This window comes from Coregonus lavaretus (assembly GCF_964263955.1).
Source record: "Coregonus lavaretus genome assembly, chromosome: 1".
Lineage (NCBI taxonomy): Eukaryota > Metazoa > Chordata > Actinopteri > Salmoniformes > Salmonidae > Coregonus > Coregonus lavaretus.
This window is the reverse complement of record NC_139988.1, coordinates 72,542,040-72,555,652: the sequence shown is the minus strand read 5'-3', so window position 1 is coordinate 72,555,652 and position 13,613 is coordinate 72,542,040. Positions and strand designations below refer to the sequence as shown.

The 13,613-nt window shown below is 41.4% G+C and overlaps 2 protein-coding genes across 5 annotated transcripts; both read left to right on the top strand.

The window, feature by feature from the left end:
- Positions 1-1,583: 1,583 nt before the first annotated feature.
- Positions 1,584-7,905, top strand: LOC311146763 (uncharacterized protein). Of its 3 annotated transcripts, none has more exons than XM_084183339.1 (3): positions 1,584-1,787; positions 2,803-3,009; positions 6,509-7,905. In XM_084183339.1, exons 1-3 carry the CDS (start codon positions 1,784-1,786, stop codon positions 7,525-7,527), a joined length of 1,230 nt encoding a protein of 409 aa, XP_084039465.1. In that variant the 5' UTR covers positions 1,584-1,783; the 3' UTR covers positions 7,528-7,905. The 3 variants fall into 3 exon arrangements, with proteins under 3 accessions (XP_084039465.1, XP_084039466.1, XP_084039464.1); XM_084183340.1 differs by having other exon boundaries at positions 2,763-3,009; XM_084183338.1 differs by having other exon boundaries at positions 1,608-1,787; positions 2,800-3,009.
- Positions 7,906-8,070: 165 nt separating this feature from the next.
- Positions 8,071-10,777, top strand: LOC311141504 (uncharacterized protein). Of its 2 annotated transcripts, none has more exons than XM_084176850.1 (2): positions 8,071-8,625; positions 8,945-10,777. In XM_084176850.1, exons 1-2 carry the CDS (start codon positions 8,436-8,438, stop codon positions 9,886-9,888), a joined length of 1,134 nt encoding a protein of 377 aa, XP_084032976.1. In that variant the 5' UTR covers positions 8,071-8,435; the 3' UTR covers positions 9,889-10,777. The 2 variants fall into 2 exon arrangements, with proteins under 2 accessions (XP_084032976.1, XP_084032977.1); XM_084176851.1 differs by having other exon boundaries at positions 8,094-8,625; positions 8,972-10,771.
- Positions 10,778-13,613: the final 2,836 nt, after the last annotated feature.

Below are 13,613 nucleotides of genomic sequence, written 5' to 3'. Positions count from 1 at the left end.
GTGCACTACTTCTGACCAGGGTCCATAGCGCTCTGGTGAAAAGTAGTGCACTATATACAGATGTAGGATCTTAATTTGACCAGTTTCTCACAGCAGGAAAATAATCTTGCAGCAACAGGAAATGTGTAGATTACAATCAATTGACATTTTTGTAGGGGTTGATACATTTTTCGTTAGGGGGGTTGATACATTTTTAGGGCAAATTAAGTCTGACATTTGAAAGTGAAAATTACAAACTTTAAAATACGTTTTAAAGGGAATGGGGTGCCATTTGGGACAAATCCAGAGCCTTGTGGTTATATGTAATGAGATGTCTGTAAACAGTGACTTAGAAGGTTAGATGCTCAAGGGGAAAGAAGACAGGAGGAGAAAGGAGAAAGATGTTGGTGATGTATCTATCCTGAACGACCACTGCTGTACACAATAGTTTGTGTTTTGTACAATCAGAAACTGTTTGTCTGCCCTGCAGTATTCACTGGCTGTCTGTCTGCCCTGCAGTATTCACTTTCTGTCTGTCTGTCCTGCAGTTTTCAATGGTAGGCTTCTATTAAAGTTGTTTGTCTGCCCTGCAGTATTCACTTTCTGTGTCTGCCCTGCAGTATTCAATGGTAGGCTTCTATTAAAGCTGTTTGTCTGCCCTGCAGTATTCAATGGTAGGCTTTTATTAAAACTGATTGTCTGCCCTGCAGTATTCAGTGGTAGGCTTCTATTAAAACAGTTTGTCTGTCCTGCAGTATTCAATGGTAGGCTTTTATTAAATCTGTTTGTCTGCCCTGCAGTATTCAATTGTAGGCTTCTATTAAAGCTGTTTGTCTGCCCTGCAGTATTCAATGGTAGGCTTTTATTATAGCCCTTTGTCTGCCCTGTGGTTTTCAATGGTAGGCTTCTATTAAAGCTGTTTGTCTGCCCTGCAGTATTCAATGGTAGGCTTCTGTTAAAGCCGTTTGTCTGCATATTGGCAGATAGAGAAAAAACGATTATATGTGCCAATGTAAAAGTGGGGTTGGGAATACTCAGTAGGGTCTGTAGAATGTATATATTGTGTTGTTTCATGGGGCTCTGAATAATACGGAGTGTTGTTGGCCTTTTACTCCACCCATTCCATTGGCCACAATGCAAATCACTGTATATGGAATAAATATTGGCTAATAGAGCGAAAACTATTCTGGGTGCCACAGTAAAAGCATTGTAAGGAATACTCAGTAGCAGTGGAGGCTGCTGAAGGGAGGACGGCTCATAATAATAATTGGAACGGAGCTAATGGAATGGCATCAAACAGATGGAAACCATGTGGAATGTAGAATGTATTTTTGGTGTAATTTCATGGGGCTCCGAATAATACAGAGTATTGCTGGCCTTTTACTCCACCCATTCCACAATGCAAATCACTTTATATGGAATACATAGCGGCTTATAGACCATTTATTAGACCTTGGAACATGTTTTAAAACCCACATTTAATGCAAATGTCACTTAAATATGAACAAATATGAATCATTGTTAATGTTTAGACAAATATTACGAGGGGCACTTTTATTTTGAAACATTTCGAAATTCTATCACCCGGAAGTATTTTTGTTTGTGTTGCTGATGAGACATCTGACAAATGTTGTTTATGTCAAATCTTCCTCTATGATGTTGTTAAATGTCCCCGTCTAGAGAAATCGAATCAAGAATCGGGTGGATGGACGGAGAATATGCACACCCTAGCACAAGAGTCGGTTTGTGATTAACTTGCATTTCAGGCGGATTCCATGCTCGAAGGAGTGAGAGGAGAAATCAAATGGGTAATGTTCGATAAACCGCATTTATCCTTGTATCTGTCGTGAAAATGTAAAGTAAATATCTGTCATTAACTACGTTTCCATCCACAGTTTTTATGCGAGTAAAGTCACATCGTATAAAAAAAATCACGACAGCTGTGGAAGTTTTGGTGTAATTTTATAAATGCCCACAGATTATTTGTTCGTTTGACATGGTGGTATCTTTTTGTGTCGGTAAAATTAATTATGCGGGAAATGGCGGTGGAAACGCCTTTATGCGCAAATGTTGATATAATAACCATAATCGAAGTACATTTGGAGTCACGCATTGATATGGTGTGTGGTCCTCCCACTACTACGACTCGGGAAACCATGCAGTTTATTAAGCTACATATGAAATAAGTGATGAACTTCACAGGGTGGTGAAAGTGCACGGTGATGAGCTTGATGCTGCTTTCCAATAAATATCAAGGGTCTAATTCTGGTGACATGATGATCGATGCTTGATTGCCGTTTGACAAATACAAATATTCTCGCACTTATCCATAATAATCTCATAATGTAGACTAGACTACCCGTATTGTATCTGCGAGCTGTTGGCTATAGAGCGCAGTTGCCAAGACCAGAGTAGGCACGTTTACTATTGTGACAAAACTCTCCGTAGAGTTGAAAATGCGATTGAAACAGATTGAACTTTAGATTTTTATTTGGTACATGAAAGCTTAAGTGAAAAAGTACATTTTGTGTGCACTACGTCATCAAGCACTGATTTTTTTTAAAGTTCGCAATAAGTCTATTTGGTGGAAACATACCACTGGTGGGAAAATTGACATATTTTCTTTAGAATATTCACATGAAAATCTGTCGCCAATTGGATGAAAACCTACCTACTGCCTTGGAAGTTTTGTGCTCCATTTATTGCAACATTGTTGCTTGAACAGAACATCTGTTTCATTCATGTGATACATTTTACACCACGTTTTAACTGTGTATTTCTAGTGCTGATTTTTAAGAGCTTTGCACCTCATCTATCAAGCAGATGGAAGCCTTCGGAAGATGTCTAAAATTGAGCGTCTTAATGCCCGTGTGGCGAAGCTGCTGACGGTGGCAGTGCATGAGGTTCTGCAGGTGGTTAAAGAGACGGTATCAGAGTATCAGGAGAACACGGCCAGAACTCAGAGAGAGAACGAGAGTCTGAGGAAAATTGTGCAGGAACTCCAGGACAAGATGAAGAGCGAGAACACGGGTGAGTCAGAGTAGTAAAAGTGTATGCTAGGCGCTACTGCTGTTGGGCCCTTGAGCATTGCACTCTAAACCAGGTCGTTCCACCTCAAAGCACAAGAAAGAGGATTTCGACACCCACCATCTCAGATAGTTATGAAATTGCTTCTGTTGTTAGAAACAGATAAAATTAGCATTCCTACAACATTATTTTGTTTAAATATACTTTTGATCGCTGAGAAATTAAGCTAATTAATTGCACCCAAATTGGCCATAAAAATTTATAGGATTCATATAATATTCAATAAATATAGTACCTTACATCTGATTTGGACTTTATTTTTTTATTTTACAATGAGTAAGAAATCCAAAGAAATTGTCAAAAGTCACCCCCACACCAATCCCACCCCAACAACGAGTATATAGTATCAGTTCTCTATGTCTGACATAGTACGAAGTTGTTAGGTTTATGTCCCATCCTACATCCTGATATTACCAGGTTCTGACCACTAGGTGCTATTAGGTGATAGCCGTGACCCCCCCCCCCCCCCCCCCCCCCCCACACACACACACACACATAAGCCTAAGAACTTCAATTTGTAATTTCTCTGAACAGGAAAAAAAGAAAATCAAAATTCACTGATGAAGGAACAATACATCGAGCTGCAGCTCCATACTACTTGTCAGCCATAGAGAACTGATACTGTAGACTCGTTTTTGGGGTGGGATTGGCGTGGGTTGTCTGTGGATGGCTTTTGACAATTTCTTTGCATTCCTAATGTCTTACTCATTGTTAGAAAAAAGTTTGGTCCAAATCGAATGTTAGGTACTACAGTCGTATGAAAAAGTTTGGGCACCCCTGACAATTTCCATGATTTCAATTTATAAATAATTTGGTGTTTAGATCAGCAATTTCATGTATCTATCAAATAACTGATGGACACAGTAATATTTCAGTAGTGAAATTAGGTTTATTGGATTAACAGAAAATGTGCAATATGCATCAAAACGAAATTAGACAGGTGCATAAATTTGGGCACCCCAACAGAAAAATCACATCAATATTTAGTAGAGCCTCCTGTGCCTGTGGTCTTCCATTTCCTCACTATGTTCCTCACAGTGGACACTGACAGCTTACATCTCTGCGATAGCTTTTTGTAGCCTTCCCCTAAACCATAATGTTGAACAATCTTTGTTTTCAGGTCATTTGAGAGTTGTTTTGAGGCCCCCATGGTGCCACTCTTCAGAGGAGAGTCTAAGAGAACAACAACTTGCAATTGGCCACCTTAAATACCTTTTCTCATGATTGGATGCACTTGTCTATGAAGTTCAAGGCTTAATGAGCTCACCAAACCAATTGTGTGTTCCAATTAATCAGTCCTAAGTAGTTACAGGTATTCAAATCAACATGACAAGGGTGCCCAAATGTTTGCATAGCCTATTTTTCACATCTGATTTAATTTCAAACAACTTAATATTGCTACACTAAAAATCGTTGTCTGGACAATACCCCAGTACTCAGCTTTGAATGGCATGCCACTGTGATCATTTTCTGTGACGACAGAGTAAATTATTATGCAGCCTCAGAGGGGTGCCCAAATATTTTCATACGACTGTATATTTATTGACTGTTAGTGCCTTCAGAAATAATCCACACACTCCTTGACTTATTACACATATTGTTGTGTTACAGCCTGAATTTAAAATGGATTAAAAACATTTTTCCTCACCCATCTACACACAATACCCCAAAATGACAAAGTGAAAGCATGTTTTTAGAAAATGTTGCACATTTATTTCAAAATTACATTTACGTAAGTATTCACACCCCTGAGTCAATACATGTTAGAATTACCTTTAGCAGCGATTCTGGGTGCGTCTAAGAGCTTTGCACACCCGGATTGTACAATATTTGCACATTATTATTTTTAAAATTCTTCAAGCTCTGTCAAGTTGGTTGTTGATCATTGCTAGACAGCCAGTTTCAAGTCTTGCCATAGATGTTTAAGCCAATTTAAGTCAAAACTGTAACTAGGCCACTCAGGAACATTAAATATCGTCTTGGTAAGCAAGTCCAGTGTATATTTGGCCTTGTGTTTTAGGTTATTGTCCTGCTGAAAGGTGAATCTGTCTCCCAGTGTCTGTTGGAAATCAGACTGAACCAGGTTTTCCTCTAGGATTTTGCCTGTGCTTAGCTTTATTCAGTTTATTTTTAACTAAAAAACTCCCTTGTCCTTGCTGATGACAAGCATACCCATAACATGATGCAGCCACCACCATGCTTGAAAATATGAAGAGTGGTACTCTGTGATGTTTTGTGTTAGATTTGCCCCAAACATAACGCTTTGTATTCTGGACATAAAATTAATTTCTTAGCCATTTTTTTTGTTGCAGTTTTACTTTAGTGCCTTATTGCAAAAATGATGCATGTTTTGGAATATTCTTTATTCTGAACAGGCTTCCTTCTTTTCACTCTGTCATTTAGGTTAGTATTGTGGAGTAACTACAATGTTGTTGATCCATCCTCAGTTTTCTCCTATCACAGCCATTAAACTGTAACTGTTTTAAAGTCACCATTGGCCTCATGGTGAAATCCCTGAGCGGTTTCATTCCAATCCGGCATCTGAGTTAGGAAGGACGCCTGTGTCTTTGTAGTGACTGGGTGTATTGATACACCATCCAAAGTGTAATTAATGACTTCACCATGTTCAAAGGGATATTCAATGTCTGCTTTTTTAATTTTTTACCCATCTACCAATAGGTGCCCTTCTTTGTGGGGCATTGGAAAAACCTCCCTGCTCTTTGTGGTTGAATCTGTGTTTGAAATTCACTGCTCGACTAAGGAACCTTACAATTATCTGTATGTGTGGGGTACATAGATGAGATAGTCTTTCAAAAATCATGTTAAACACTATTATTGTACACAGTGGGTCCATGCAACTTATGCTACTTGTTAAGCAAATTTTCAATTCCTGAACTTATTTGGGCTTGCCAAAACAAGGGGGTTTAATACTTTCAACTTTTCATTTTTTATACATTTGTAAAGATTTCTCAAAACATAATTCCAGTTTGACATTATGAGGTATTGTGTGCAGGCCAGTTACACAATCTCAATTCATCCATTTTAAATTCAGGCTGTAACACAACAAAATTGCCAATTTGGGTGCAATCAATTAGCTTAATTTCTCAGAGATCATATTATATTTCAACAAAATGTATCAGGAATGTTAATATTATCTGTTTCTAACTACATAAATGTTTTCAGAACAATCTGAGATGGTGAGTGTCCTGGCTTGTTGAAATGACATGGAATGACCCAACCCTAACAAGCTCCAGGGGCTAACCTCTTGTGTGTATGTGTGGTCTCCAGGAGGTTGAGAACAAAATAAATACAGAAAGACACATTTCCATTTCACAATTGACAAATAAAAGTTTATTGCTTATGATCACCATCAGCTACCCTCCCCCAGTCAATCTCCTATTACCTTGCTATAAGCCAAAATACATCTTGTTCATGTTCACAGGTGCTGTGCAGACTGTGACTGTCCAACTTGAGCTGCAGAATTGTAAGCAGGAACTTTCCCTGGGTGAGGACACTGAACTCTTCCCATCTGAAGAGGAGTTGACAGAGATTCTCTCTCCAGAGCCACATGATCGACTTACCAGCGAAAGACCCTTTGGAGTCCAAACATTTGCCTTTCCTCCTGCTATCAGTTTGAAAAAGAAGAGCAGGTCGTTCCACTCAGCGGGTGGCCCAAGGAGCTTGCTGACAGAGGAACGACCAGAGACGACCACACAGAGCAGAGAGTTGGATCTTAAATCTGAGACAGGACATGATACACTTGTAAAGGGACACCACACTCTGGAGACTGATACTGCTCTGTCAGAAACAATATTGAGTCATATGAACTCCACTCACACCGTTTCAAACTCCCTTTTCCCAAACGATTCCCCTCAGGCCTCTCAACCACTGCTGACTTTTGAGGAGATCAAAACAGAACCTGAAGTGGAAGCGTATGCCACATATTCAACACCAAAGCATTTTTATGACTGTGCAGGCTCAAGCCACATTTTACCCCAGACCCAACTCAATCGAGAGCCTCTTCAACCTAACTCAGGGTACTTCCAGCCAAACCAAAATGGCTCGGAACCATTTGCATTGGGAAACAATGCAGAATCGACATTGGACAGATTTGATGAACAGCACAATACCCTCCCGTTTAGGAAATCTTTTGGTGGAGCAGGAGGGTTGAGAATACTCCAGCGACATCTCGGTAGTGAAAAGCGCTACTGCTGTCCTCTGTGTGGCCGGTGCTTCAGTCATGCGGGTGATTTTAAAAAACACAAGAGGGTCCACACTGGTGAGAAGCCATACTGTTGTTCTGTGTGCGGAAAGCGTTTCAGTCAGTCAGGCTACCTGAAAATACACCAACGGTACCACACTGGAGAGCGACCGTATGGCTGTACCCAGTGTGGAAAACGCTTCAGTCACTCTAGTAATTTCAAGAAGCACCAGCTCACTCACCTAGGATCAGTGCCATAATGTATGAGAACATAAGGGATCTTTGACTGAGCGCAATGACATTTATTTAGAGTTGGACAGATTAAGTGTATGGGGGAAATGTTCAGGAAAGTGAAAGGATCCTCTCTAGCAGAAGAGCATTGCTTACTTTGTTTGACTTCACATAATTACTAATCTTTGTTAGGGTTTTCTGATGTGGACAATATTGTGAAAAGCTGTTTTTGACATTTTCAACACCAAATCTCACTGGTAGAATTAATGGGCAGGACCACAATTTACTGTATTATTCCTAACAATGGTGGTGTGGGTCTGGGAGTCTTCCTATTTGGTCTTTACTACTAGTAAATCTCTAGAATGTGTGGAATTCTTGTCATTTTGAATAAACAAATGAATATTTTATCAAACAAAATGTGTATGTACTATTACTTGTATGTGTTAATAAAATATATTCCACTGTTGGGGCTACATATAATGTAAAGAAAGATTCATAATAAATTAAAATCACTGTCAAAAGTGAAAGACGAACATGATGGCGCGTCCGTTCTGGCCACCGCCCCTTTACGTGACTTGCGGAAGTAACGAGCTCTGTGCTACATCAAAACAGTTCTGCAGTTATGCACAAATGGAGACAGGTGAGACATTTTATGTTAAACTTGCATTTTGATCGCTCAGACAAAGACGATACATCGGAGCCAAAGCAGGACTTTATGTAGTCAGAAGCTAACGTTAGCATGTCAGAGCCTCTGTGTGGTAAGATATTTAACCTTAGCAGCTAGTTAGCTAGCTAACAGCCACCACCATTGGACGGTCATCGATGGCTTCAAAGTAAGCCCTTCCTTGTAAGCCCTGCCCTGCCTTTTTACATGACAAACTTGGACGTTCTCACAATCATTCACTGCACTTTAGTCCTGTGACCTAATTTGTAAATCATGTCGAAAATTGAGCGTCTGAACGCCCGTGTGGCGAAGCTGCTGACGGTGGCGGTGCATGAGGTTTTGGAGGTGGTGAAAGAGACTGTGTCTGAGTACCAGGAGAAAACAGCCAGAACTCAGAGAGAGAACTTGAGTCTGAGGAGGAGACTGCAGGAACTCCAGGACAAGATGAAGAGAGAGAACACAGGTGAGATTCAATGATTGTGGCTGAAGTAGTAGGCCTAGTTTACTGTAAGTATGAGGAGGGCCTGACTGTTTCTGCTCTGAGTCTATGTTGTTGGGTTGCTCAGATGAGACTGCTATCAAGTTGTTGGGTGTAGTTTTCGTCAAAAGCACATGTAGCAGAAACTAGGTCTAATTCTGATGTTTAGATAGTCCTTTAGTTATTCATCTGTGGGGACAGATGAGAAGCATTGTGATATGCCTGATAAAATTAATACAGTCAACAATTGTTACTCTCTAAAATGTGGTGTGTGGTTTTCTGATACTATCTTTGTCTTTGGCAGCTCAACAGTCTGCCACTGCTCCCACAGCCATTTCAGGTAAAACCGAGCAGGAGGAGGGAAGCGAGGGCAGCCCCTGGCCGATTCAACAGGACCCAGAGTCTACACAGCACGAGGACAAACCAGTGCTCACCCAGAAACCGTGGAGGAGACTGGAGGAAGAGTACAACAACTCACTGGAGCTAGACCACTTGGAGGACTCCGAGACTGAGTGTAATGTCACACTAACGTTAGCTGAGCGTAGCGGAGCGCCTCCCGAGAGGTTGTCACAGGTGACTGTATACATGCCTCACTCTCTATGTGACGCCGACCTAGACTCCATGCACACAGGACATATGTCCTCCAACATGTTACCCCTAAGCCATCCCAGCTCTCCTCCTCACCCAGGTCTGTCCTCGGGTGAAATCAAAACCGAACCTGACCACCTGGAATATTCCTCTGCCCCCCAAGAGCCCCCAGACCAGAACCAATTTTTTGAGTGTGAAGACTCGGATAGTAGCGCAACGCAAAATCACAGTGCCCCGGAACCCATGCAGAACAACCCGGAAATGCACGGCATAGTGCACTACATCAACGCAGAAGGTCTAAACACCTTTGTGGACTCGTTTCCCTTCGCATGTCACCCAGAGTTGGTCCAGGACGCCAGGCGACAACACAGGCCTCTGCTTAGGCGTGAGGAGAGCCACAGCTGCATTCTGTGCGGGAAGACGTTCAGCCGGATCGGGAATCTTCGGATCCACCAGCGCTGTCACACAGGGGAGAAACCCTATTGCTGCCTGCACTGTGGGAGACGCTTCAGTCACGCTGGGAACCTGCAGAAACATAAGAGGGTCCACACTGGGGAAAGACCGTATGGCTGCCAACAGTGCGGCAAGACTTTCAGTCAGTCCAGTCACCTTAAGAAGCATCAGAGAATTCACGTTGTCAGGCATCTTAGTGTTGAATAAAGTTTGACTTTCAGATTAATTGTCCATGAATCAAAAGTGAAGTGCATTTGTTGAACTTTGGCCTATTTGTTTGGACGTTTGGACGAGCGTAGCCTAACCTTTGCCACTTACTTACTACATGGTCACAAAAGGTATAATGTAGACCACACTTTTTTTTGTGAAATTGGGACTAGCTTGTGTAACAGTGTTGTGTCCGTCCCTCTTCTTGCCCCAACCTGGGCTCGAACCAGGGACCCTCTGAACACATCGACAACTGTCTCCGACAAAGTATTGTCAACTATCGCTCCACAAAAGCTGCAGACCTTACAAAGCAAGGAAAACTACTTCAAGGTCTCAGAGCAGGTGACCTCACCGATTGAACACTACTGGCGCGTACCGCTAACTAGCTAGCCAACTTTTACTCCCCACTTTGACCTCCTCCTTCTCTGGACAAAGCCCAACTGAGTGATCTGGGCAACAGCATCAATGTAACAGTGTTGCTTCCGTCCCTCTCCTTGCTCGAACCAGGGACCCTCTGAACATACCAACAACTGTCACCCACAAAGCATTGTTACCTGTCACTCCACAAAATCTGCGGGTCTCTTGCAGAGCAAGGGAAACCACTACTTAAAAGTCTAACTAGTTAGCCATTTCACATAGGCTACACTGGGATCAAACCAGCAACTGGCCTGTAGTGCTAACAATGTGACTGCACTAACTGCATTCCCAATAGTCAACTCATAGAAGGGTTTGTAAAATGCTTACTATGGGTAAGGTTAGATCATTACAATGTGTGTATTCTCTTCATTGACATAATCAAGAATGGATCAATACACGCTACATGGACTGACAGTGTGTGTGCAGCATGCGTTTAATAGATAATCTGTTCAAATAAATGTATAATTGGTTGATGTGTGACAGCATTTGATACTTATTCACAGGCTCATTGGATAGTTAACCCAAATGACAAAATCACATATTGGTTTCCTTACCCTGTAAGCATACTGTCCTGTGGTTGGTTTCATTGACTCTCCCCTTAAACTGCCCCTAATTGACATTTTTTGCTACAACTTCATTGGAGCGGATCAGCTTGAGCAAAGTGAGGTGTAGAATCACTGATCTACAAATAGTATTCCCTACCAAATAATAGGCTTTGTGCAATTAAGTTTTATAGAGCTATGCCTCCACTGGCTTAGGTGATCCCACAACCAAACACTCCCACACAACCAGCCATTGATTGATTGGACATAGCTTATGTCAACTAGAAAATGACGTTTTAGTAGAAACGTTTTACTTGCTCAGCTGGCTGAAAGTATTATTATTAATGGTAGTGGAAGAAGTTTACATAGTGAGATAGACTTATATCGTTGAGATATCTTCCAGTAAAACCAATGCCTTTAAATGCTTACAGTTTAAAAACAGTTATCAAAATGCTGCATCGAAGCAGCTAAAGTAAGAATGCATTGAAACCCATCTTAATTCATGCAAACTTGAACCCCTCACACTCGTGGGAAATGGCCTATATAGATAGGGCTAAATGTACATGTTTGTTACAGAAAAAATATGAAAAGCATATGCATAACCATGGTCGCAATTGAAAGGGAACAGTTTGGAGTTAATGGGGAAATTATTAGACCAAAGGTGAGTACACAACAGTTCACCTGACAAGTCTGAATCCAAACATTACACTGTTGATTTTAAATGTGCGTTTTACATTTACTGTACTTTTCGCTGCATTTGTTGATTAACTAAATCAGAAACTACTCTGGCTACATTCAGCAAGCACACTTGTAGTTGTTTCATTTGGAACACAACCCTGCATTTCTGCCATCACATAATTACTCTTGTTTTTTACGCAGTACAAAAACAGTCCATTATAAATCGCATTCTGGGAAAGGTGGGCATGATTTGAAAACTTGTTCTATTGCCAACATGACTAGCTAAATTATAAAATATGATCTTAGGCTTTCACAAGGCCATTCAGAGAAACAGATTGTAATTTTGGTTCACATAGAAAGGAGTCATGAGTACATTCATGTGCGTGTGCCATGGCAAATTTTCTTCACAAACGAACAGGCTCATTCTGTTCAGAACAACCAAGGGTACATGTCAGACAACCAAAAAATGGCCCTATTATCTGGAGGGATGGGGGCAACTTCTTGTCGCGTGCAGTGCTCAAGTTCAGAACGGCTGTCAGTCAAAACATACAGCGCTGTGAATTGCAGAGCCAGAGCTCTGACGTCCTGTATAGCATGTTACTGTACACTACGTTCCAATTTAGGCGCTTATTAGTGCCCAAAACTGCCATTTTCGACCCGTATATACGGGTATGAGTGTGAAGGGCTACATGCTTACAGATTAGAAGGTATCAAAAAGCTGTGTGTAAATATTGTGCTCATAGCTTTCACCTGGTCAGTCTGTGATGGAAAGAGGGGGGCACAAGCATTTTGGGGTGCGGGCCCGGCCCCCTATGGCCCGCTCATAGCGACGGGTGTGCCCCAATATCTAACAGGTACCGTACACATATATACACATCAGGACATGTACATAGTGAACTCGCACACATTGTAAATATGAAAATAGAATACAGTATTTCAGAACATGACCTACTGCTTGAATGTCAATATCAGACTGGGAAGAATTTACTTTCGCGATCTCCCCCTATCTGCAAGCATGACCAATGTCATAATATTAATATGTGAATTCAACCAACCAATAGGAATACATAAACATCGAATACATATTTCTGCAGTGTCAAGTGAAAACATAACCAACCCTGTTGAACATAACCAATCCAGGCTCTGTCGTAGGTGGCTGCGACCGGGAGACCCATGGGGCGGCGCACAATTGGCCCAGCGTCGTCCAGGGTAGGGGAGGGAATGGCCGGCAGGGATGTAGTTCAGTTGGTAGAGCATGGCGTTTGCAACGCCAGGGTTGTGGGTTCGTTTCCCACGGGGGGCCAGTATGATTTTTAACAAAATAAAATAATGTATGCACGCACTAATTGTAAGTCGCTCTGGATAAGAGCGTCTGCTAAATGAATAAAATGTAAAAAATACACTAATTTCCTGTACGTGGACAGTATGTGTTACTACATTACACAACCTCACGTTTTGACCACATTAAATTGAGGGTAATTGCACATCCTTTTTACCTCAGATTAGTGATGTTAGTATAAACATTTTATAGTAAACACAATGACACAAAATCGATTGCTTAAAACAGATCAATATCAAAATCGTTGATTTTGTCGTATGCACTGGTGGTCTTACGACATATAATTCTACTATAATTTTCTAACTCAAATGGCAGGGAACATTTTGATGCTCCCTGTATAAAAGACGCTGGCCTAACACCTATACATGGATTTGAGAGTTAAACTATCACTCAAATAACAGCCAGCCCTTGTCACTGTTGATATCCTATGGCGGACGTGATTTGTTGAAGCTAAATAACAAAGCAACTGATTTGTTTCCTTCCCCGTTTTGGCAGCCTTCCAAAACTTCCATCCGACATTCTAGAACACGTGTCAAAGTCATTCCACGGAGGGCGGAGAGTCTGCGGGTTAGTAAGGAACTAATAGGCCCTTTTCACGTGACGTCAGACAACTTCCGTTCTGCCGCGATGCAGGTTATGTTTACATCCGGATACAGATACATGGTTACTCTTATTTGTAATACTAACCAGGAGAAGGACGGCAGGCATAGTCGTGATCGTTTGTCACTGCAGGCAAAGCACCCTCTGTG